The following is a 23,587-nucleotide window of genomic DNA, read 5'->3' as shown; positions in this document are numbered from 1 at the left end:
ATTGAAAAACAATAAAAATTTTTAAAAAATAAAGAAAGATATAGTTTCTCTGCATCCTTACCAGCATTTGGTATTGTCACTACTTTTCATTTTTTGGTGTTCATGCTGGTGTATACTAATATCTCATTGTGGTGTTATTTTGCCTTTCTCTAATAGGTAAAGATATTGAACATTTTTTCATGTGCTTATTTTCCAATAAACTTATTTTTGCATGTTCAATTACAAGTATCTTTATGTCTCATGTTCTAATTGGAGTGCTTGGAGTTTTTTACTGTTAAAATTTTAGAGTTTTTTTTAATTTTTATTGTTATTCAATTACAGTTGTATGCCTTTTCTTCCCATCCCTCCACCCCACCCCAGCTGAACCCACCTCCCTCCCCCACCTCCACCCTCCCCCTTGGTTTTGTCCATGTTTCCTTTATAGTAGTTCCTGTAATCCCCTCTTCCCACTGCCCCCCTCCCCAGGCTATTGTTAGATTGTTCTTAACTTCAATGTCTCTGGTTATATTTTGTTTGCTTTTTTCTTCTATTGGTTATGTTCCTGTTAAAGGTGAGATCATATGGTATTTGTCCCTCACTGCCTGGCTTATTTCACTTAGCATAATGCTCTCCAGTTCCATCCATGCTGTTGCAAAGGGTATGAGCTCCTTCTTTCTCTCTGCTGCATAGAATTCCATTGTGTAAATATACCATGGTTTTTGGATCCACTCGTTTGCTGATGGGCACTTAGGTTGCTTCCAGTACTTCGCTATTGTAAATTGTGCTGCTATGAACATTGGGGTGCACAGGTTCTTTTGGAGTGGTGTTTCAGGGTTCGTAGGGCATAATCCCAGCAGCAGAATTGCTGGGTCAAAGGGCACTTCCATTTTTAGTTTTCTGAGGAAATTCCATATTGTTTTCCACAGTGGCCTCACCAGTCTGCATTCCCAACAACAGTGCACTAGGGTTCCCTTTTCTCCTCATCCTCTCCAACATTTGTTTGTGGATTTGTTTATGTTGGCCATTCTGACTGGTGTGAGATGATACCTCATTGTGGTTTTAATTTCCATCTCTCTGATGGCTAGTGATGCTGAGCATCTTTTCATATGTCTCTGGGCCCTCTGTATGTCTTCCTTGGAGAAGTGTCTGTTCAAGTCCTTTGCCCATTTTTTAATTGGGTTGTTTGTCTTCCTGGAGTGGAGTCGTGTGAGTTCTTTCTATATTTTGGAGATCAGGCCCTTGTCTGAGGTATCATTAGCAAATATGTTTTCCCATACTGTTGGTTCTCTTTGTAATTTGGTGCTGTTTTCTTTAGCTATGCAGAAGCTTTTTATTTTGAGCAGGTCCCACTTGTTTATTCTTTCCTTTATGTCCCTTGCCATAGGGGACATGTCTGTGAGGATGTTGCAGCGTGGAATGTCTGAGATTTTCCTGCCAATGTTTTCCTCAAGGACTTTTATGGTGTTACAACTTATATTAAGTCTTTTATCCATCTTGAGTTTATTTTCATGTATGGCATAAGTTGTTGGTCGAGTTTCTTTTTTTTTGCACGTAGCTGTCCAGATCTCCCAACACCATCTGTTGAAGAGGCTGTTTTTGCTCCATTTTATGCTCCTGCCTCCTTTGTCAAATATTAATTGACTGTAAAGACTTGAGTTTATTTCTGGGCTCTCTGTTCTGTTCCATTGGTCGATGTGCCTGTTTTTATTCCAGTACCAGGCTGTTTTTATTACAGTGGACTTGTAATACAGTTTGATAGCAGGTATTGTGATCCCTCCTGCTTTGTTCTTCTTTCTCAAAATTTCTGCAGCTATTTTTGGTCGTTTATGGTTCCATATGAATTTCTGCAATGTTTGTTCTATATCTGTGAAATATGTCATGGGTACTCTAATAGGGATTGCATTGAATCTATAAATTGTTTTGGGTAGTATGGCCATTTTGATGATGTTAATACTTCCAATCCATGAGCATGGTACATGCTTCCATTTGTTTGTGTCTTCCTTAATTTCTTTCTTCAGTGTTGTGTAGTTTTCAGAGTACAGGTCTTTTGCCTCCTTGGTTAGCTTTATTCCTAGGTACTTCATTTTTCTTGTTGCTAGAAAATGGGATTTTTTTTCCTGATTTCTGTTTCTGCAGTTTCATTGTTGGCGTACAGGAATGCCTTTGATTTCTGAGTATTGACTTTGTATCCAGCTGTTTTGCCAAATTCATTCATTAGGTCAAGTAGTTTTTTGGTGGAGTCTATAGTATTTTCTATGTACACTATCATGTCATCTGCAAACATTGACAGTTTCATTTCCTCCTTTCCAATTTGGATGCCTTTTATTGCTTTTTCTTGTCTGATTGCTGTGGCTCGGACTTCCAATACTATGTTGAATAGGAGTGGTGAGATAGGGCATCCTTGTCTTGTTCCTGATCTTAGTGGAAAGCTCTAAGTTTTTGTCCATTAAGTATTATGTTGGCTGTAGGTCTCTCATATGGCCTTTATGATGTTGAGGAATGCTCCCTTTAACCCACTTTGCTGAGTGTTTTTATCAGAAATGGGTGCTGTATCTTATCAAATGCTTTTTCCGTATCTATTGATATGATCGTGTGATTTTTGTTTTTGCAGTTATTGATGTGATGTATTATGTTTATTGATTTGTGAATATTGTACCATCCTTGCATCCCTGGGATGAATCCCACTTGGTCATGGTGGATGATCTTTTTAATGTATTGCTGGATGCGGTTTGCCAATATTTTGTTGAGAATTTTTGCATCTATGTTCATCAGCGATATTGGCCTGAAGTTTTCTTTCTTTGTTGTGTCTTTATCTGGTTTTGGGATTAGGATGATGTTGGCTTCATAAAAAGAGTTTGGGAGTCTTCCATCAGTTTGGATATTCTCGATTTGTCTGTGAAGGATAGGGGTTAGCTCTTCCTTAAATGCTTTGTAGAATTCTCCTGTGAAACCGTCTGGTCTGGGGCTTTTGTGTGTTGGGAGTTTTTTGATGACTGCTTCAATTTCGTCTGCTGTTATTGGTCTGTTCAGGTTTTCTGCTTCTTCTTCATTCAGTTTTGGAAGATTATATTTTTCTAGAAATGTGTCCATTTCATCTTGGTTTTCAAATTTCTTAGCATACAGTTCTTTGTAGTAATTTCTTACAATCTTTTGTATTTCTGTGGTATCAGTTGTAATCTCTCCTCTTTCATTTTTAATTGTGTTTATTTGGATCCTCTCTCTTTTCTTCTTGATGAGCCTACTTAAAGGCTTGTCGATTTTGTTTACCTTTTCAAAGAACCAGCTCTTGGATTCATTGATCCTTACAATTGTGCTTTTAGTCTCTATGTCATTTAGTTCTGCTCTGATCTTGGTTATTTCCTTCCTTCTGCTTGCTCTGGGCTGTCTTTGCTGTTGTTCCTCCAGTTCTTGTAGGCATAGGGTTAGGTTGTTTGTTTGAAATGTTTCTATCTTTTTAAGGTAGGCCTGTATTGCTATGTACTTCCCTCTCAGGACTACCTTTGCTGCATCCCATAGGTTTTGGGTTGTTGTGAGTTCATTTTCATTTGTTTCCAGAAAGTTTTTGATTTCTTCCCTAATCTTGTTCTTGACCCATTCATTGTTTAATAGCATGCTATTCAGTCTCCATGATTTTGAGTGTTTTGGGCTTTTTCCTTTGGGGCTGGTTTCTAGTTTCAGACCCTTGTGGTCAGAGAAAATGCTTGATATGATTTCAATTTTCTTGAATTTGTTGAGGCTTGCTTTGTGTCCTATCATGTGGTCTATCTGTGAAAAAGTTCCCTGGACACTTGAAAAGAATGTGTATTTTGCTTCTTTGGGATGAAAAGCTCTGTATATATCAGTTAAGTCCATTTCCTCTAGGGTGTTGTTAAGTGACACAGTATCTTTGTTGATATTTTGTTTGGAAGACCTGTCCATTTTTGATAGTGGGGTGTTAAAGTCCCCTGCTATAATTGTGTTGCTGTCAATATCTTTCTTGAAATCCTCCAAGATTTTCTTTATGTATTTGGGTGCTCCTATGTTGGGTACATATATATTTACAATGTTTATGTCTTCTTGGTGGATTCTTCCTTTGAGTATTATGAAGTGACCTTCTGGGTCCCTCTTTATGGCCCTTCTTTGGAAGTCTATTTTGTCTGATATGAGTATTGCTACACCTGCTTTTTTTCCTGTCTGTTTGCTTGGAAAATTTGTGTCCACCCCTTCACTTTCAGTCTCTGTAAGTCTTTTGTCCTGAGATGAGTCTCTTCTAGGCAGCATATGTGTGGGTCATGTTTTCTTCTCCATTCAGCCATTCTATGTCTTTTGATTGGAGCATTTAATCCATTTACATTTAAGGTTATTATCAATAGGTAGTTATTCATTGCCATTTTTTCCTACCTGTGTTCCTCTGTCTTTCTCTTTGCCTTCCTTTCCTTAAAGCAGTCCCTTTAGCATCTCTTGCAGAGCTGGTTTGGTGGAAGTGTGTTCCTTTGGACTTCTTTTGTCTGGGAAACTCTTTATTTGGCCTTCTATCTTGATTGAGAGCCTTGCTGGGCAAAGTAGTCTTGGTTGCAGGCCTCTGGTTCTTATTACTTGGAATATTTTTTGCCATTCTCTTCTGTCTTGGAGCATTTCCATTGAAAAGTCAGTTGCTCACCTTATTGGGGCTCCCTTGTATGTTATTTCCTGTTTCTCCCTTGCTGCCTTTAAGATCCTGTCTTTGTCTTGGAAATTTGCCATTTTAATTATGATGTGTCTTGCAGTGGGCCTCTTTGGGTTCCTCTTGCTTGGGACTCTCTGTGTTTCCTGGATTTGGGTGACTTTTTCTCTCCTCATATTAGGGAAATTTTCCATCATTACTTTTTCAAAGAGGTTTTCTATCCCTTGCTCTTCTTCTTCTCCTTCTAGTATTCCTATTATACGGATATTGTTACGTTTCATGTTGTCCTGCATTTCCCTTATTACCTCTTCATTCTTTCTGAGCCTCTTTTCCTTTTCTTGCTCTTTCTGGGTGTTTTTTTCTACTTTGTCCTCCAGCTCGCTGATCCGATCCTCTGCTTCATCAAGTCTGCTTTTCATTCCTTCTACTGTGTTCTTCAATTCAGAAATTGTATTCTTCATTTCCTCTTGGCCCTTGTTGATAGTTTCTATTTCCTTTTTCATGTTGATATAGTTTGCAGTGAGTTCATTGTAGTTTCCCTGTAGTTTCTGGTAGTTCTCTTATAGCTCAGAGAGCTCAGTGAGCTTCCTGATGACCATTGCTTTGAACTCAGTATCTGGTAATTGACTTGCCTCTTTTTCAGTTAGCATTGCTTCTGAGGCTTCCTCCTTTCCTTTCATTTGGGAATTGTTTCTTTGTCTTCCCATTGTTTGTGAGACTCTTCTTGTTAGCCTCTGCTTCTTAAATTGATCTATTCTGACTCCCTGGGTTTATGGTATGAACTTCTATGGTAGAATGCCAATGGGATTCAGTGGTGCTGTCTCCTTAATCTCCTGTGCTCACTGGTCTTGAGCTGACATTTATGGGTGTAACACAGTCTAACTCTGGTCTTTTCAGCACTCCAGGTTTTCTTGTCTCACCTGTGGGAAAAAGAGGAATGGGGCAAAAAAAAAAAAAAAAACGAAGGGAAGAAGGGAAAAAGGGAATAGAAAAGGAAAGGAAGGAAGGAAGAATAGAGAGAGTTTGGAGGCAAGATAAGAGGAATTTTTTAAAAAATTAAAACAACAGAGTAAATAAAAGACGGCAGGAAGAAGGATTAAAAAGGTAAAGGATGGAAGGAAGAAGGAATAAAAAAAAGAAAGAAGGACAGAAAAGAAGAAGGAATTCAGGGGGAAAGGAGGAAAGAAAAAAAAAGGAGTCTTCTGGTGGCTTTAAACTGGTCAGGTTAGTTCTGCTGGTTGTCCTGTCTGTGGAATGGGGGGGGTGGGGGGGGGTTTGGAAGGATTGGTTTCACTTTTCTCCCTTCCTGAGCCACACTATTCGCTGTTGTTCAGCCTCCAGTCCAGTTCCTCAGGGTCCTTCTCCTCCCCACTAGGCCTTTAGTTCACCAGCTGTGCTGTCCTTGAGTTGCACCAATTAGGGGCAACTCACATTCCACCTTCCTGCGCTTTGCTGTCTTAGATGCTAGGGGCTTTCGGTGCTGCTATGGGGTAGTTCAGCCCCCTACTGGGTCGAGTCTGTCCGGGGAATGCAGTCTCCCCTAGCCCTGCAGCTCCTCTCTGCTGGGCGTTCTGCCTTCCTCCTGGAGAGCCAGTAGGCCCTGCAGAGTTCTATGCGCAGGGGCTAGGTAGGAGTTTTTCAGAACCAGTGCTTTTGGGTGTGGTCGCCTCCAGGCAGCCAGGCCCTTGATCAGGTTGTGTGGCCGATCTCCTCTTGGGACTTGGATTGGCTACTGATTCCCTGCTTTGGGTCCGTGCATGGGGGCAACCAGCCACTGATCTGATTTCGCGCCCACCCAGGCGCTTTTTGTCTGTGCGCCCAGGCAGCCAGTCAGCTTATCAGGGCGCGCGCCCACCAGGGGTTTCAGGTGTGGGCCCCAGGCCACTGATTGGGGTACGCGCCCACTGGGGCACTTTGGGTCTGGCGCCCAGGCAGCTGGGCCGCTTATCAGGGCTCCTGCTCACCCCGGGTTTCAGGTTTAGGCCCTTAGACGCAGGCCAGCAGGGCTTTAAGTGAGTGCCAGGGCTGCTTTTCAGCGTTCAGAGTCCAGGGGCAGAGCGGGGCGGGGCGCCAGAGGCCACGGCTGCTGCGGCTGCTGCAGAGAGTTCTCTAACTAGCTACTATGTGCCTCTATTTTCTTTTCCTTTTTGAGAAATTCTTCCTATTCAAGCCCCCCTGGTCCAAACAAACTCCTGGCTGCTCACACTGCCCAGCCTGGCTCTCTCCCACGAATCCTGCAGCAGACCCTGCACCCAGGCTGGGGCTTCAGCCGTCCTGGTCCCCGCGCTGGTCCCAGGGACCTTATTGTCCTTAAGCACTCTGCTCCTCAGATCAGCTAGGTATTTTACTGAAGTGGACTCTGCTCCCACCTATCTCACCGCCATCTTTCTGAGAGTTTTTTTATATTCCTGATATATGTCCTCTGTCAGACTTGTGGCTTGAAAATATTTTTCTCATTTTGTATTTGTAAGCTCATCTTCTTAAAACAGTTCTTTACACAGCTAAGGTTTTCAATTTTGATGAAGTTCAATTCGGATTTTATGTATTGTGCTTTTGGTGTCATGTCTAAGAACTCTGCACCAATCCCTAGCTCCTGGAGATTTTTCTCTTATGCTTTATTGTAAAGGCTCTAAGGTTTTGTATTTAAACCTAAAATTTATTTTGAAATAGGCAACATATGAATGGGTCTTTTTTTTAAAATCTACTCAGCCACCTCATGTCTTTTGATTGGAATATTTAGTCCACTTACATTTAAAGTAATTATTGATAATATATTTATATTATCATTTTTGTTAGTTGGTTTTGGGGCTTTTGGGGGGGGTTGCTAGTTCTTCTCTGTTTCTTTCTTCTCTTGATCTCTTTTCTTTTGGCTTGCTGGTCTTCTTCAGTGTTTTGTTTGAGTTCCTTTCTCTTTATTTTTTGTGTATTTTTGTAGATTTTTGGTTTGTGGTTACCATGAGGTTCATATATATCCATCCATATCTGTAGTAGTTAATTTTAAGCTGATAACGCATTCTAAAATCACCACTCCCTCCACACTTTATGTTTTTGACACCATATATTTTATATCTTTTTGTTTTGTGTATCCCTTATTTATGGTCATTATAGTTAATTTTGCTACTTTGTCTTTTAACCTTCTTTTAAGTGGTTGATTCACTGTGTTTATTACATATTTGCCTTTATCAGTGAATTTTTTTCTTTCCTGTATTTTCTTATTTCTGATTATGGCTTTTCTTTTTCTTCATTAAGAAGATCCTTTAACATTTCTTGTAAAGCTGATTTAGTGATGCTAAACTCCTTTAGTTTTTGGTTGTCTGGGAAACTCTTTATCTCTCCTTCAATTCTAAATGATAACCTTGCCAGGTATAGTATTCTACGTTTTAGGTTCTTTTCTTTCAGCATTTTAAACATTTCCTGCCATTCCTTTCTTGCCTGTAGAGTTGCTGCTGAAAAATCAAGTGATGGCCTTATAGGATTTCCCTAGTTTGTAACTCATTGTTTCTCTCTTTCTGCCTTTGAGATTGTCTCTTTATCCTTAATATTTGCCATTTTAATTACAAGATATCTTGATGTAGCCTCTTTGAGTTCATCTTTTTTGGAACTCTCTGGGCTTCCTGTATCTGATTGCCTTTTTACTTCCTCAGATTTAAAAAGTTTTCAACCATTATTTCTTCAAATATACTTTCTACCCCTTTCTCTCTCTTCTCCTTCTGATATTCCCGCACTGTGAATATTAATGTGCTTAATGTTGTCCCATAGTTCCCTTATATTATCCTCTTTTTTAAAATTCTCTTATCTTTTTACTGCCCTGATTGAATGATTTCCACTATTCTGTCTTTCAGGTTGCTAATTTGTTCCTCCATATTAACTAATTTGCAGTTTATTTCTTCTAGTGTGCTTTTCATTTTATTTATTATATTCTTTATTTCTGATTGGTTCTTTATTATATTTTCTAAATCTTTGCTGAAGTTCTCTGAGTTTCTCTATTTCTACTTTCAAGTCTGTTGAGCATCCTTATGACCATTTATTTGAATTCTTCACCAGGGAAATTACTTATGTCTGTTTTATTAGAGCTTTTTTTCTGTTTTTGTTGTTGTTGTTTTCTTTGGTTCCTTCATTTGAGGCATGTTCTTCTGTCTCCCCATTTTGTTTGAATCTATGGGTTTTTTCCTATGAGTGAGATGAAATAGCTCTGTACCCCAATTTTGAAAAAGTGGCCTTGTTTAGAAGTGGCCTCTGTGTAGTCTGTGAGCTAGGTGGTTTTGGTAGTCTGGCTGAAGTCAGGGGAGTTGCATGTGGTACCTCAAGTGCCACCTGGCAAGAAGGAATTAGTTTAAGCTAGTAGGACCTAGTGTGCACACTTGTATGTACTTCCCTATTCTGGCTGCCCATGCCCAGTTCTGGCTGTTCATAGCCACACCAGAGATGGGGAGGGCAACTGAAAGTCTGTGTTTGATTAACTGCTTCAGGAACCTGGGCTGGGCTGGGGAACCCTGTGAACATGCATGATGAAACACTCTGCCACTTCCTCTTATTCCAGGCAGGGCTCTCTGCTGTGCATATTCATGGCTTGCCCTGTTGTTTTGATTGACTGCTACTTACCTGTGTTAGGGAGCCTTGTCAGCACACATACCACAGCTAAGAGTGTTCATTTTAATTCAATGTGCAAATAAATAAACATAAGCTACTATTGTCTTTTCAACTTGGCCAATTTGATAGGTTAAAATATGATGTCTCCTTTGTTTTAATTTTTATCTTGTAACTAACAAGCTAAACTTTTAATGCTTATTGACCATTTTTATTTCTTATTTTTTAACTTGCTTCTTTCATGTCTTTGCCTGTTTTTCTATCAAGTTATTTACCTTCTTATTGTTGATTGAATAGCTCTTTACATACAAAAGATATTAATGTCTTACATATGTTACAAATATGTTCCTTGGTTGTCATCTGCCTTTTCATTTTATTTATAGCATTTTTAATTGCAGTACAGATTTTTGGTAATTAAAATGATTCATTACAACCCTTATTATTCTATTCTGTTGTCTTTGTGTTTAGACAGCATTTCTCCTACATCAAGACAAGACAAGTGGTCTTCCATTTCTTTCTGATTTCATCTCCCACCTCTCCACCAAACTCATTAATACATCTGTAATTTGTTTCAGTGTATAAAAAGAAGGCTAAACTATGTTTTTCCTCCAGTATGGTCCTAGGATATCAAAACTCCACTTCAAATTAGTAATCTCCTTTGCTACAACACTGCTCAGAAAATCTCAGGGTAGTTAGTAAAGAATTTAGTGTTATCTTTCTCAGGCCTTTTTTATTTTTTCCCTACACCAATAAAATATCTAAATCTGTCCTATGTAAAGGAAGAAGTGCTTCCTATCCACTTATCAAAAAAGTTAGTGACAATTGCCAAGGCTTAATTAGTTTGGTGGTAGAGGATATGGGAAAGTAGACTATTTTACTTTCATTTATGTGTAACTTACATCTGGCAAAGCACACAAATCTTAATTGTAGAGCTCAATGGATTTTTACATACATATAGTATATATTCATGTAACTATCAACCTCAATTTGTAGAACATTTCCAGCAACCCAGTAGATTTGCTCATGCCCTCTTTCAGTCACTATCCCCTCCCCCAAAGGTAGCCTCCATCTATTCTGGCCTTTATCAACTGTACACCAAAAGGATAATTAGTTTTGCCTGTTTTGGAATATCATATAAATGAAATTACAAAGCAAGTGTTCTTTTGTCTCTGACTATGTTTTCCAACATTACATGATTATATTTATATTTTTGCACATAGCTACATGATTATATTTATATTTTTGCACATAGCACGAGTTTGTTCTTTTTTAAAATTATATTGTATTGTTTGTGCTATTATAGTTGTCCCAATGTTATCCCTTGGCCCCCCTTCACCCAGCGTCCCCTTCCACCCAGTGTTGCCCATTCCCTCAGCAACACCCACACCTTTGTTCATGTCCATTGGTCATGCATATAAGTTCTTTGGCTACTTCATTTCCTATAGTGTACTTTACATCACCATGGTTATTCTGTAATTACCTATTTGTACTTCTTAATCCCCTCACCTCTTCACTCATTCTGCTACACACCCCTCCCATATGGCAACCATCAAAATGCTCTCTGTATTTGTGATTCAGACTCTGTTCTTATTTTCTTAGTTTGTTTTTTAGATTCAGTTGTTGACAGATATGAGTTTATTGCCATTTTATTGCTCCCAGTTTTGATCTTCACTTTCTTAAGTAATTACCTTTAACATTTCATATAATAATGATTTGGTGGTGATTAACTCGTTAGTTTTTCCTTGTCTAGGAAGCTCTTTATCTGCCCTTTGATTCTAAATGATAGCTTTCCTGGGTAGAGCAATCTTGGCTGTAATATTAGTTATTTTTAGTGAAAGGGAAGGGAATGAGAAAGAGAGGGAGAGAAACATCAATGTGGGAGAGAAACATCAATGTGTGGTTGCCTCTTGTACGCCCCTACTGGGGACCTGACTCGCACCCCAGGCATGTACTCTGACTGGGAATCAAACCGGCAACCCTTTGGTTCACAGGCCCGCGCTCAATCTACTGAGCTACACCAGCCAGGGAATGTAGGACCTCACTTTCCATGACTTTGAGTATTTCTTGTTAATCCCTTTTAGCCTGCAAAGTTTCTTTTGATAAATCACCTGACAGTCTTATGGAAACTACCCTGTAGCTAATTAACTGCTATTCTCTTGCTGCTTTTAAGATTCTCTCTTTATTTTAACTTTGGCATTTTAATTATGATGTGTCTTGGAGTGGGCCTCCTTGCATCCATCTTGTTTTGGACTCTGTGTTTCCTGGACTTGCATGTCTACTTCTTTCACCAAATTAGGGAAGTTTTCTTTCATTATTTTTTCAAATAAGTTTTCACATTCTTGCACTTTCTCTTCTCCTCCTGGCATCCCTATGATGTGAATTTTGGAACACTTGAAGTTGTCCCTGAGGCTCCTTACACTATCCTCTTTTTTTTTTTTTTTTTTGGATTCTCTTTTCTTCTTCTTGTTCTGATTAGGTGTTTTTTGCTTCCTTATGTTCCAAATCATTGATTTGATTCTCAGCTTCATCCATTCCACTGTTGTTTCCCTGTAAATTGTTCTTTATTTCAATTGATGTATCCTTCATTTCTGACTAGTTCTTTTCTATGTTGTTGAAGTCCTCACTAAGTTCTTTGAGCATCCTTATAATCATTGTTTTGAAGTCTACATCTAATAGATTGCTTATGTCCATTTTGTTTAGTTCTTTTTCCGGAATTTTGACCTGATCTTTCATTTGGGCCATGTTTCTTTGTCTTGTCATTTTGGCAGCCTCCTTGTGTTTGTTTCTATGTATTAGGTAGAGGTCTATGACTCTCTGTCTTAGTAGCATGACCTAATGTAGTGGATGTCTTATAGGGTCCAGTAATACTGCTTCCCCTTTCACCCAAGCTGGGTCCTCGAGGTGCACCCTCTGTGTGGGTTGAGTACATTCTCCTCTTGTAGTTGAGCCTTGGTTGCTGTTGGCAGACCAATGGAAGAGTTTTACCCAGGCCAGTCAGCTACAAGGACTGCCTATGACCACTGACTACCAACCTCTGCCTTCCATGGAGGATCAGCTGTGCAGGGGCAGTATGGTGGTGTTCCGATGTGGTCTATAGCTGTCCACTGGGTGTGCAGGCTGAGGTCAGCCCCAACCTGTGTTCTGCCCAGAGCCACCCTGCATGAGCTACAAAGTAATCTGAAGATGGCTGCTACTTATGCTAGGTTTGGAAGTTCTCAGGTGAAGCCAGGCCCAGGACCACTTAGGAAGAGGTTTGGGGTTGGGGACTCAACTGACGCTGGCTGTTGCTTGTTTTAGAAATTTTTGGAATTATGAAGCATGAGCCAAGTCCAGCCATTAATATGTAAAAGTCACTGTTCATAGCTTGTGTGGACCCATAAGTTGGGTGAGGCAAAGCCTCAGGGGATCTCCAGGGCTGCGCAAACAACGTTAGTCAGGTTGATGGAGTCTCAGATATGGCACCCACCTGACAGCTCTGTGCATCTGTATGAGGAGAGTTCAGAAAAGGAACAACGGCCTCTGCTCATTTTTCTGTCAGGAGAAAGCTGTTCCCCAGTTCTTGCCTTGATTCCATACACTTCAGTTCCTCCCTGTATGCCACTTTATGCTTCTACCGCACTGCTGGAGCTCAGAGGGAGTATCCTGAGTATGTTTGTGTACAGGTTCCTTAAGAGGAACTGCTTAGGACTCCCAAGGATTCTTCCACAGACTCAATCCCCACTGGTTTTTGCAGCCAGAAGTTATGGGGACTTATCATCTTGGCACTGGAACCCTTGGCTGGGGGTCCTGGTATGGGGCTGGGACTCCTCACTCCCAAGATATCTCTCCTGAATTTTTATCCACCACCTGTGGGTGTGGGACCAGCCCATTCAGCATCTCCATCCCTCCTACCAGTCTGGATTAAAGAGGTATCTTTAATTCCAGAGTTGTTGGATTTCCATTCAAGTTGATTTCAGATGGCTCTGGTTGATGTTTTTTTCTATAATTTAGTTGTAGTTTTGATGTGGTTGTTTGAGGAGGCAAGCCATATTTATCTATACTTCCATGTTGACTGGAAGTCAGAGGCCTTTCTTGGGAGTTTGTTCTTTTTCGTTGCTATGTGGTTTTCTGTTGTATGAATATATCACAATTTGTTTAGTCATTTTAATGTTGATATGTATTTGAATTTTTAGGTTTGGGGCTATTATGAATAACTTGCATGCATCTTTTGACAGACACAAGCATGCATCTATCCTGGGTGCCTACTTGCTGGACCATAGTGTATAAATATATGTTTAGCACTAACAGGTGCTATCAAAAGTTTTTTAAAGTGTTTGTATCATATTCTACTCCCACTAACAATGTATAAGAATTCTAGTTCCTTCATCAACACTTGGCATTGTTAGTCTTTTGGCCATTCTGGAGGGATGAATGATGTTTCACTGTCATTTTACTGTCCATTTCCCTGACAAACAATGATAAGTATTTCTCAACATCAAAAGTGAATTATTAACTAGTGCTTATTAAAAGTGCTTATTAACTAGGTGGGTGGAAAATCTCTTTTTTGAAGTGCCTGTTAAAGTCTTTAGCTCATTCCTTTAATTAAATTGACAGTACTTTTTATTGAATTATACAAGTTCTTCATTTATTCTGCATCTATGTGTCTGCATCTTTTTTGGATATATGTATTACAAATATTTTCTACAAGTCTGTGGTTGCCTTTTCATTCTCATTTTTCATAAGACATTTTATTAATTATGCTATTACAGTTGTCCCATTTTTTCCCCTTTTATTCCCCTCTGCCCTGTACCCTCCTCCCACCATCATTCCCCCACCTTAGTTCATGTCCATGGGTCATACATATAAGTTCTTTGGCTTCTACATTTCCATACTATTCTTAACCTCCCCCTGTCTATTTTGTACCTACCATTTATGCTTCTTATTCCCTGTATCTTTTTCCCCATTCTCCCCCTTCTACTTCCCTGCTGGTAACTCTCCATATGATCTCTATTCCTGTGAATCTGTTCCTGTTCTAGTTGTTTGCTTAGTTCATTTTTGTTTTTTGTTTTTTTAAGGTCTAGTTTTTGATAGTTCTGAGTTTGTTGTCATTTTACTATTCATATTTTTGATCTTCTTTTTTTTCTTAGATAAGTCCCTTTAACACTTCATATAATAAGGACTTAGTGATGATGAACTCCTTGAACTTGACCTTATCTGGGAAGCACTTTACCTGCCCTTCCATCTAAAGGATGGCTTTCCTGGATACAGTAATCTTGGATATAGGTGCTTACTTTTCATGACTTGGAATACTTCTTTGCAGCCCCTTCTTGCCTGCAAAGTTTGTTTTGAGAAATCAGCTGACAGTCTTGTGGGAACTCCTTTGTAGGTAACTCTCTCCTTTTCTCTTGCTAGTTTTAAGATTCTCTCCATATATTCAATCTTGGGTAATGTGATTATGATGTGCCTTGGTATGGGCTCCTTGGGTCCAACTTTTTTCCGACTCTCTGAGCTTCCTGGACTTCCTGAAAGTTTGTTTCTTCTGCTAGATTAGGAAAGTTCTCCTTCATTATGTTTTCAAATAAGTTTTCCATTTCTTGCTCTTCCTTTTCTGCTTCTGGCACCCCTATGATTCAGATGTTGGAATGTTTAAAGTTGTCCCAGAAGTTCCTAAATCTCTCCTCATTTTTTTGAATCCTTGTTTCTTTATTCTGTTCTGGTTGAATGTTTATTTTTTCCTTCTGCTCCAAACCATTCATTTGAGTTCTGGTTTCCTTCCTGTCACTGTTGGTTCCCTGTACACTTTCCTATATTTCAATTTCCACAGTATTCACTTTTTCCTATATTTTGCGACCATACTCAACCATTTCTGTGAACATCCTGATCAAATTATTGCCCCCCTTTTTTGGACAACAATCAGACAAGCAGAAATATCTGTTGCATTATCAACACGTACAGACAGCACATTAGATAACACAAGGCATACCCAATCCTCCCTCATATTTGTTTGAGCATAAGTAGTTCAGTGGAAAGAACACATACTGTGGAGTCAGAGAGATGGGCCTCGAAAACCAGTCAGAGGGCAAGTTAACCAACTGAACAATCCTGGCCTCCTTCTACCCTAAAGCCACAAGGGCAAAGGCCAGTCTTTCTGACTGGAGCAAGGCCTGATCCTCAGGTTGAGGAAGAGTGTGGATTATGTGTTTGGTTGTGAAGTTTCCCAATAATCACAAACCAACCCACATGATCCTGTCTATATTGTTAGGTATGTGGGGTAGATGGAATGGCCCCAAAGATGTCCTAATTCCCAGAATCTGTGACTATCTTGCATTACATGGCAAAAGGGACTTGGCTGATATAACTAGAGTTACCTATTTAAAATAGGTAGCTTATCCTGGATTATTCAGTGAGCCCAAATCTAATGAGATGAATGAACCCTTGAAAGCAGAGAACTCTTTATGTGGCTGGAGGCAAAGCAATGAGGCAAAGTGGGGGTGTCAAAGAGACTGGATGTGTGAGAAAGACTTATTTTGCCTTTGTTGGACTTAATAATATAGCAGTCATAAGCCAGAGAATGCAGGAAGCCTCTAGAAACTGAGAATGACCCCCAGCATCAGCCAACCAGGAAACAAGAACTTCCGTCCTACAATAGACTAGAACTGAAATCTGCCAAAAACCTAAATAAGCCTAGAAGTTAATTCTACACACATAGCACCACCTCTCAATAGGAGGCAAGGCTGGCCGACACCCAGATTTTGGCCTTAGGAGACTGTGAGCAGAGAACCTAGCCACGCCTGCCAGACTTCTGACCTATAGAACTAGGAGATCATCAGTGGGTGTCATTTTAAGCTCTAAATGTGTGTAAATTGTTATAGCAGTGATAGAAAAGTAATGCAGTCAGATTTAAGATCCTTAAAAAAGAAACAGATGCCACCTGGAACCTAATACCATGTCTGACATTTTATCTCATACAATGGTTTTCAGTACAAGGCCCCATCTGTCCTGTCACTTTACCTTCCCACGAATGCAGGGAAGAAGGCAGAGGTAAAATTATCAATTCAGTTCCCCCAGTAAGGAGTCTGAGGCAAAGTGAGGTTCACGATTTGCCTATAGTGGCCTGCCTGCTTAGTGGGAGGATAGAGATTAGAACTCCAGACTTGTGGCTCCTAGTCCAGAAACCTTCCAGAAACCATCAGAGAAACAAAACATTAAAGATCAGACTGTCTACTCACCTTTCTGTAGATGGCAAATATGGTTCCAATAGAGGCCAGACAGTCGATGTTGGAAGATCCATCCAGTGGGTCAAAGCAGACCACATATTTCCCCTAAATGCACAGAGGAAAGAACCACTTCAGATCAACACAGTCTATGTAACTGTGATGGATAGATAATACAACACCAAAAAGTGACTGAGAACAAAGAGATATTCTTATCAAAAAATGCAATTACTTAAGGTGGGTGAAGTGTATCAGCATATATGAATTGTGCAGGTCAACGCCTATCTATCTGCTGACAACAGATTATTTATGGCCATACAGGGCAATGGACTTCTTTCCACCTTCAAATAGCTTTCTTCCTACCTCCTCTGGCTTCACCATCCCTTCCTATTTGGGTCCATGGGGACTTGGAGCTGCTGAGGGGGTGAAAGGAAACAAGGTCTGAAAAGGGCATTTTTCAGGGAAGAGGTGGGGAAACTGAAGATAAACTCGGACTCATTCCACCCACATTCTTAGTAATGTCAGTTATGGATTTATTGATAATTCTTTTTGACCCTCTCCCCAGGTAGGCTTTTTTTTTTTTTTTCATTTTGGGGCATTTTTGCACAAAAAAAAAAAAAAGAAGAAGAAAAGAAAAGAAAATCTCAGAGCAATGTCCCAGGGCCTTTGGGTCCATCTTATTAAGACAGCTGGTATGTATAAATATCTGGTATGCATAGATAAAACAAAAAATACTCTTCTGCATTTTGCTGTATCCAACCCACATGTCTGACATGAAGACCAGAAGACAGAGCAGGTGGGGTCTTGGGATAACATGTCCCTCACATCCCCCCACATTGCTGTGGGTTGGCTGTCACAGACAACTCCAGCCAACACTTCATGGGGAGAAATCACCAGATACTTTTACAGGCCTCCTTTGTGCAAGGCCCTGTGAGAGCCTTAGTGATGGGGATTGGAATATCCTAGCTAATTAAATATGGTTAAAAAAAAAACCTTGAAGTAAAATGGGAGTCACTTCTATTGTCACTAAAATTACTTTTTCCTAGCTTAAGTTGAATTTTATTTCCTTTTTTAATACCTTGTTCAACTGGGGTAGGCAAGGATGGAAGGAAAGTGCACAAATGAGTGGGGTAATTAATACACTTGGATATTTCCCATTCTCCTTGCAGATAATCCAACTTAGCCTGTTCTTTAATTCATGTATTCATTCAACAGACTTGTTGGATATCTAGCATAAGTTGGAAAGTGTTTAAGGAACTTACATGGGAGTAGGCATGGAGTATTCAAGAACTAGCATGAAGACCTGTGTAGCTCAGGCCAGCTGGGAAAGAAAATGATAGATCATATTGGAGAGAGACTTGAGGATCATATCAGTGGAAATTGAAAGTTGAAAAGAATAGGTGTGATTTAGCTTCAATTATGTGAGACAACAGGAGTAAAGTGCTTTGCACAGTCCCTGGCATATGGTAGGCACTTAATAAATTTGGCTTTACCTTTTCTGCACTACCAACTCATCATAAAGAAATGGCACTTTGTCTCCAACACCTGATATATAAATCAAGGGACAATAGTCCCAGTATGTATTTTGTATTATTGTATCAGCAGAAGAACATGATCGAATGTTTTGACCACCAAAAAACCTCTTTCTTTAGTAAACTGTTCATGAAACCAGAGTGAATATGCCCTGCCAGCCATGCCCTGCACTAACCAAGTTGACCATTGTATTAATGCAAGAGAGCCACTATCTTTTCTATATTAGTCTGACAATGTGTCTGGAATAAAGAAACCTCTGCTGGAACCATAATCTCCTTGAGAGGAAGTGTGTGTGTGTGTGTGTGTGTGTGTGTGTGTGTGTGTGTGTGTGTTGCAGGGGGAGCATGTTGTGAATAGAAGTGGGGAGGGGAAAGTAACAGGCTATATAGTACGACTGTTTCCAGGAACTCAACTCTTTACTGAACTTACTGATTTTCAAGTCTCCCCAAAATGCCAGCACTTGTTCCAGACTTGCAGGTTAAACGAAAATCCATGTACCCTACCCACTGAGGCATTTTGGTAAATCACTCTGATTTATTTCCTGAGTGAATCACTGCCCTGCTAGATATGGAGTCTTTTTTTACCTGACAGCGTAAGACTTCTAAGTAAAGAAGTATGCAGTTGTTTCCGGAAAACGAAATTAAGCAGTAGAGGAAAATGGCAGAAACAAAAGAAATGCAAGGCAACCATCTTCTCAACTCAGTGTCGCCATCTAGTGGTGATGGGCAAAACTGCACCCCGCCTCCCTTACGCACCCTCTTGTCCTTGGCGGTGATAACGGCCTCTTTATTCTCTTCTGAGACCAGTACACATGTGCTGTAGGAGGACTGGAGCATGTTGATTACCAGGGAATTGGATAACACGTCCAGTTTCTTCACCTCATCCCCTGTCACATTCACGCTTCCCGCGATTCCATACCTAAGAAGACAAAAGAAAAAAAAAAACCCAAAAATTTCAGTGATATCACTAGACATCACCAAAAGATCCTGAACTCCAACAAATAAGTCCAGACACTAACACAACACCAGTGTATCTCCTTTCCCTTCATGGCTCCTGAGTCTCTAAGTTATAATAACAGCCCAAGTATGCCCTGTCTCACAGCAGTGATTCTCATCCTTGCTTCCTTTACACCTCCAGGATATTATCCTAGTCCGCTCTCCTCCAACATGCTAACCAGAATTCAGTCTTACTATTGTAAATTACAAACCTGCCTGATGCACACAGTGCTATAATTAATGACTCCAAAAACATAAAGAACTAAGACTTTCTAGCCCTAGAGTTTCAATATTTGTTATTTATCCTCAAATAGTGGCCTGCTTGGCTAAATTAAAAATTGCCCTGCTTTAGGGTGGTGTTACTTGAATAAAAAGGATATTTGGAGACAGACTTAACTAATTTAATATAGTTTTTCACTATGTCTTTTCAAGCAATATCAGAAAGAGCATTACTATAAAGTTATATCTAGAGTCTTTGTGTTTTAGAGTATTAATTTGCAAAGGTCTCACATCTTCCACCCTGATGGAAGATCACTGTCTACCCAGCACTCCCATCCCCACAGTGGGAGGGGAACCACACAGGACCCACTGGCAATACCTGTTCCCACACTGGCACTTTCTCTTGTGCTTCTCACCCTCACTTAGCCAGTCTCAGCTTCTGTACTTACCCACCCACAGGGCACACACTTGCCTTAGGATCATCCCCTGGGTTTACTGCCCCACCCCCATGCTCTTCTCTCCAAGAACCACTTGACCACCCCCCCACCACCACTTAAGCCTTCTGCAGTCCAACAGCTGCAAAGGTCCTGTGGCCACTGATACCCAGCAAGCTGCTCCTGTCCTTTTCACCTTCACACATGGCCCTCTCCCCACAGACGTACTGCCTGCACACCATCAGCTTTTCCTTATTGGGCCCCCTAACCCACTCTGGAAGCTTCCCTTGTCCCCCTTCATGTTCCCACCACACACCAGGCACACCCCTGCTATCCCATCCACATTGGCTCACAATCTGTTCATGGGAATGTTTTTCCTGCTAGATTATCTACTCACTGAGGCAAGCAGTGGAGCTACCATATTTATTTCCATAGTATCTAGAGACATGGGAGGTGCTTAATATATGTTCATTGAATGACAAAAAAGGAGAGCAGAACAGTAATCTTTTCCCTTTTTAACACCATTTATTTGTTGAAGGAATCCTCAGGTGGTCTAACTGGTGGCCCGGGTTGAGAACCTCAGATTTACGCTCAGTGGGGACAAGTCATTTCCCACTCTCTTCCCTGACTGACAGCCTCTTCCCTCCCCCACAGCCCTGCCCCATCACTTGATGTCTGTTGTGATGTGATGTACTGAGCCAGCTGCCCTGTAAAACAATACTGGTAGCCTGGCCCCAAAGAATGTAGTTTCTGGTTCAAAACGAAAGCAAATAAACAAACAACAGCAACAACAAAGCTGGGTTATTGTGCATTGGAGTTTAAAGGCACCACAAACCCAACCTCTTGTTTAATGTGGATTCTAGAAGTGGATGCTGCTGGAGAATGAAGAGCTGGAGTTCCCAAGCCCTGTGGTGGGCAGAGTTGAGAAATAGGTCTATCCTGTGCTTGCAAACCGCCCCCAGGACCCCACAAACTACATCCTTACCTCCCCCTCAACAGGCCCCCTCACCCTCCCTCCCGGTACTGGGCATCCTGCTGTGAAAAACCCACAGCCACACTCCAACTTCCAGAAAGAATGGAGGCACGTTCCCAAGGAGGCCTGATTGCCTACCACTCCAAGTTAGAGCATGGGTGAGGGGCATTTTACCCACAGGACAATACCTTCTAGCATTTTAACTACAATGAAGCTTTCCTGACCATTTTCAAGCTGGATGTTCAGACATTTTGACAATAAAAGTCATGGAGAGGTTTTCGGGGGAGGCATTCTAGCATTCCTTTCAGCAAGGAGTAGAGAAAAAAAGAAGGAAAACATGAAAATTTCTCATCACTTTTAAGTTACATTAATAGAGTGTGTGCCTAGAAATGTCTTTGCAAAAAGAAGAGGTAGAGTGAGGGACTTGAGGCTCCCTAACTGGGAAGTGGCAGGTACTTGTGAAAGTCCCATTCTCCTCAGCAGAATTCCTCTGGGACAGAGTGCTACCGTTTAGATCTCTGAGAAGCAATACCAAGGGCCTCTTAAAACAATCTCAGCATCTTGGTAGAAAGGATTTCCAACCCATGGGCTTCTCCTGCTGCTACTCAGGGTGTCTTTTAGAGAAGAGATGGGGAAAGAAGGCTGTCTAAGTGGGCAGTATGTGGATCCCCTGCCAGACCGAGGAAGATTCAGGCCCTAGAAAATGTGGAATCCTGACGTCTTGTTTCCACAGGCTGCACCTGCCACCTAATGGTCAGTCTGCAGCATCAATCAGCCAACTGGCAAATTTCCCTGGAATGGGGCTTTAAACTGTGGTAATAAAGAACATGTACTGAACATTTAGGTTGCCACTGTCGAAATCATCATCACATGGACTTGCTAACACTTACAACAACCCTGCAAGTTAGGGGCTCTTAGGATCCTCTCCATTTTACAAACTGAGGTCTTAGTGAGAATAGGTCATTGCCCATGATCACATGGACAGAAAAGCCAAGTCAGATGAGCACCTTACTTATCCAATTCCTGACTGAGTCCACTTCATCTGGATAATGAGTGGCCACTGGGTCCATTCTGCAGCTGATTGATACAACCCTACCACAGCAACTGCTGCCCAGCCAAGCGTCCTGCCCAGAGCAGGAGCCCAAAGGACAGGCCAATAATACTGAGGTGTCAGCAGGAAAGGACACTGAGCCAAGCAGGGCCCACCTACAGGCAGAGACAAAGTCACTATTTAGTGTCACTCAGCAAGCCTCATCATCTGGCAGAAGCAGGGCAGAGGCAAATGGCTGCACCTCACATTCATGAGCATCCTTAAGTGTAGAGCTTGGCCATTATCTCCAAATGATAGCAATACACAGAGTGGGAAGAAGCTAAACATAAGGCATCTTAACCTGGATCCCATTACTGGGTCACAAAACCTTGCACAAATAATTCTGTAATTATCTTGTGATAATTATATCTTGTCATATAATGCTATCACATTTTTGTGTTAAAAGCACTAATTTGTTAATAATAAAAATTTTAAACATTGAACTTTGTTATTTCTTCATTTTGGAGTAATAATAATAATAAGTCCTTTAAACTTCTGAAAGGAACTCCACTGGAATTACTGCAATGAAAAAGGAAGCCCAAAGAAGACTGCCTTTTTTTAATTACAAACTTAAACTGGACACTTGCCTTGTTGATCAGTAGCCATAGCCCGAACTTGGCTTCCTGTGCTTGTATGAAGCACCAAAGGAACAAAGTGCAGAACGCTGTGCATTTTGTTTTCCTAGCTTCCTGCCCACCAAGTGGAGAAGATAAAAAAAAGAGTCACAGAGGAGAAATTAAAGAGTTGTTTCGTAGGTTGGGGCCTACATTTGTAAATGGTTCCTAGCTCCTAATGTATTGGCAAACGTCAGGACAATAAAATGCTCCTTCCTACAAAAGGCATAAAGAGACCTCTCCAGCCTCCCGGCTGTTTCTTTGTGCCAGTGAGAATGCAAATACAAAAGTCGCCATCATTCAATATGTGTTAATGTAACAAACCACTGAGCTTATTATCATTATAATACTTGGCAACTGAAAAAATTATATTTTTTTCTCTATAACATGTCTCCAAGTATTTTGTTCCTTTCTTAAAACAAGTCAAAGTCCCCTTTATCAAAGCACACGTGACAGAAACTTAAAAGGCAACTTCTGTCCGGGGCACCTAGGCAAAGAGCTTTGACCAGATTTTCTGACAAGTGCCTAGTTTTGCCCACACCCCACCTGGGCCCTATCCCCGCATGTCAGGGCGGCTCTGTGCACTCGCACCTGCTCCCCGGACTCACAGGTTGGCCAGGCCCGCCTTGCGCACAGCTGAGGAAATGGCTTTGATGGCCGTCAGCATGGAGTTTAGCAGCTGCGTGAGCTCTCCAGTCCCTTTTGCCTGACGCCCCTTTTCCATAACATAGCGGGTCAGGGTGACCACGTCCGTTTCGAAGGGGCTTCTGTCTGTCATTGTGGCAGGTAATTTTTCAAATCCTTCTTTTCTCCCTGCAGAAAGCCTGTTTATCTATCTCTTAAGAGCTGTAGCTCCCTGATATCAGAGCTGGCCCAGGACCTTTAAGGAAAGTTGCCCATCCCACGTGATTGAGGTAACTGGGCAAGCCTCGAGGATAGCTCTCTGGCATGCTCTTCTGAAGGCTGTCAAGGTGCAGTAGCAAGCTGTAAATAGAACTGGGAAGCCCAGAGACACAGACCTATTTTCTCTTGATGAGCTGCTTTCTTCAAAGATCCTAAGAAGCAACCATCTAGTAACAGGTGGGAGATGAGAAATGCAGCCACTATGAAATGATCCATAGAATCTTATTCAAGGACTGGAAAGGATTCTTTGCATCTATCTAGTACAGAATCCAATTCCCCTGTGGTTTATATAATACATATTGGCAGTTATCTTATCTGGGGTATAGGTGACAAGATAAAGTAATGGCAATCCTGGGACCTATTAGCAAGGAAGGGTTCTTTCATATAAGTTTGAAGGATGCTTTTTATTTCCAAAAGACATGTAG

General features: G+C 40.9%; 1 protein-coding gene across 1 annotated transcript in view; it reads right to left on the bottom strand.

Annotated features, from left to right (window-relative positions):
- Positions 1 to 23,127, bottom strand: part of FBP2 (fructose-bisphosphatase 2) — a 60,746-nt gene extending 37,619 nt beyond the window's left edge. Inside the window, exons 1-3 of the mRNA XM_024558369.3 lie at positions 22,868 to 23,127; positions 18,690 to 18,852; positions 16,417 to 16,509 (exon numbers count right to left, since the gene is read on the bottom strand). Coding sequence (XP_024414137.2) covers positions 16,417 to 16,509; positions 18,690 to 18,852; positions 22,868 to 23,037 — 426 coding nt within the window. The 5' untranslated portion in view covers positions 23,038 to 23,127. The remainder of the gene's footprint in view (positions 1 to 16,416; positions 16,510 to 18,689; positions 18,853 to 22,867) is intronic.
- Positions 23,128 to 23,587: the final 460 nt, after the last annotated feature.

This window comes from Desmodus rotundus, chromosome 1 (assembly GCF_022682495.2).
Source record: "Desmodus rotundus isolate HL8 chromosome 1, HLdesRot8A.1, whole genome shotgun sequence".
NCBI classification, from domain to species: domain Eukaryota; kingdom Metazoa; phylum Chordata; class Mammalia; order Chiroptera; family Phyllostomidae; genus Desmodus; species Desmodus rotundus.
The sequence above is the reverse complement of the archived record's forward strand: the minus strand, read 5'-3'. Positions and strand labels throughout refer to the sequence as shown.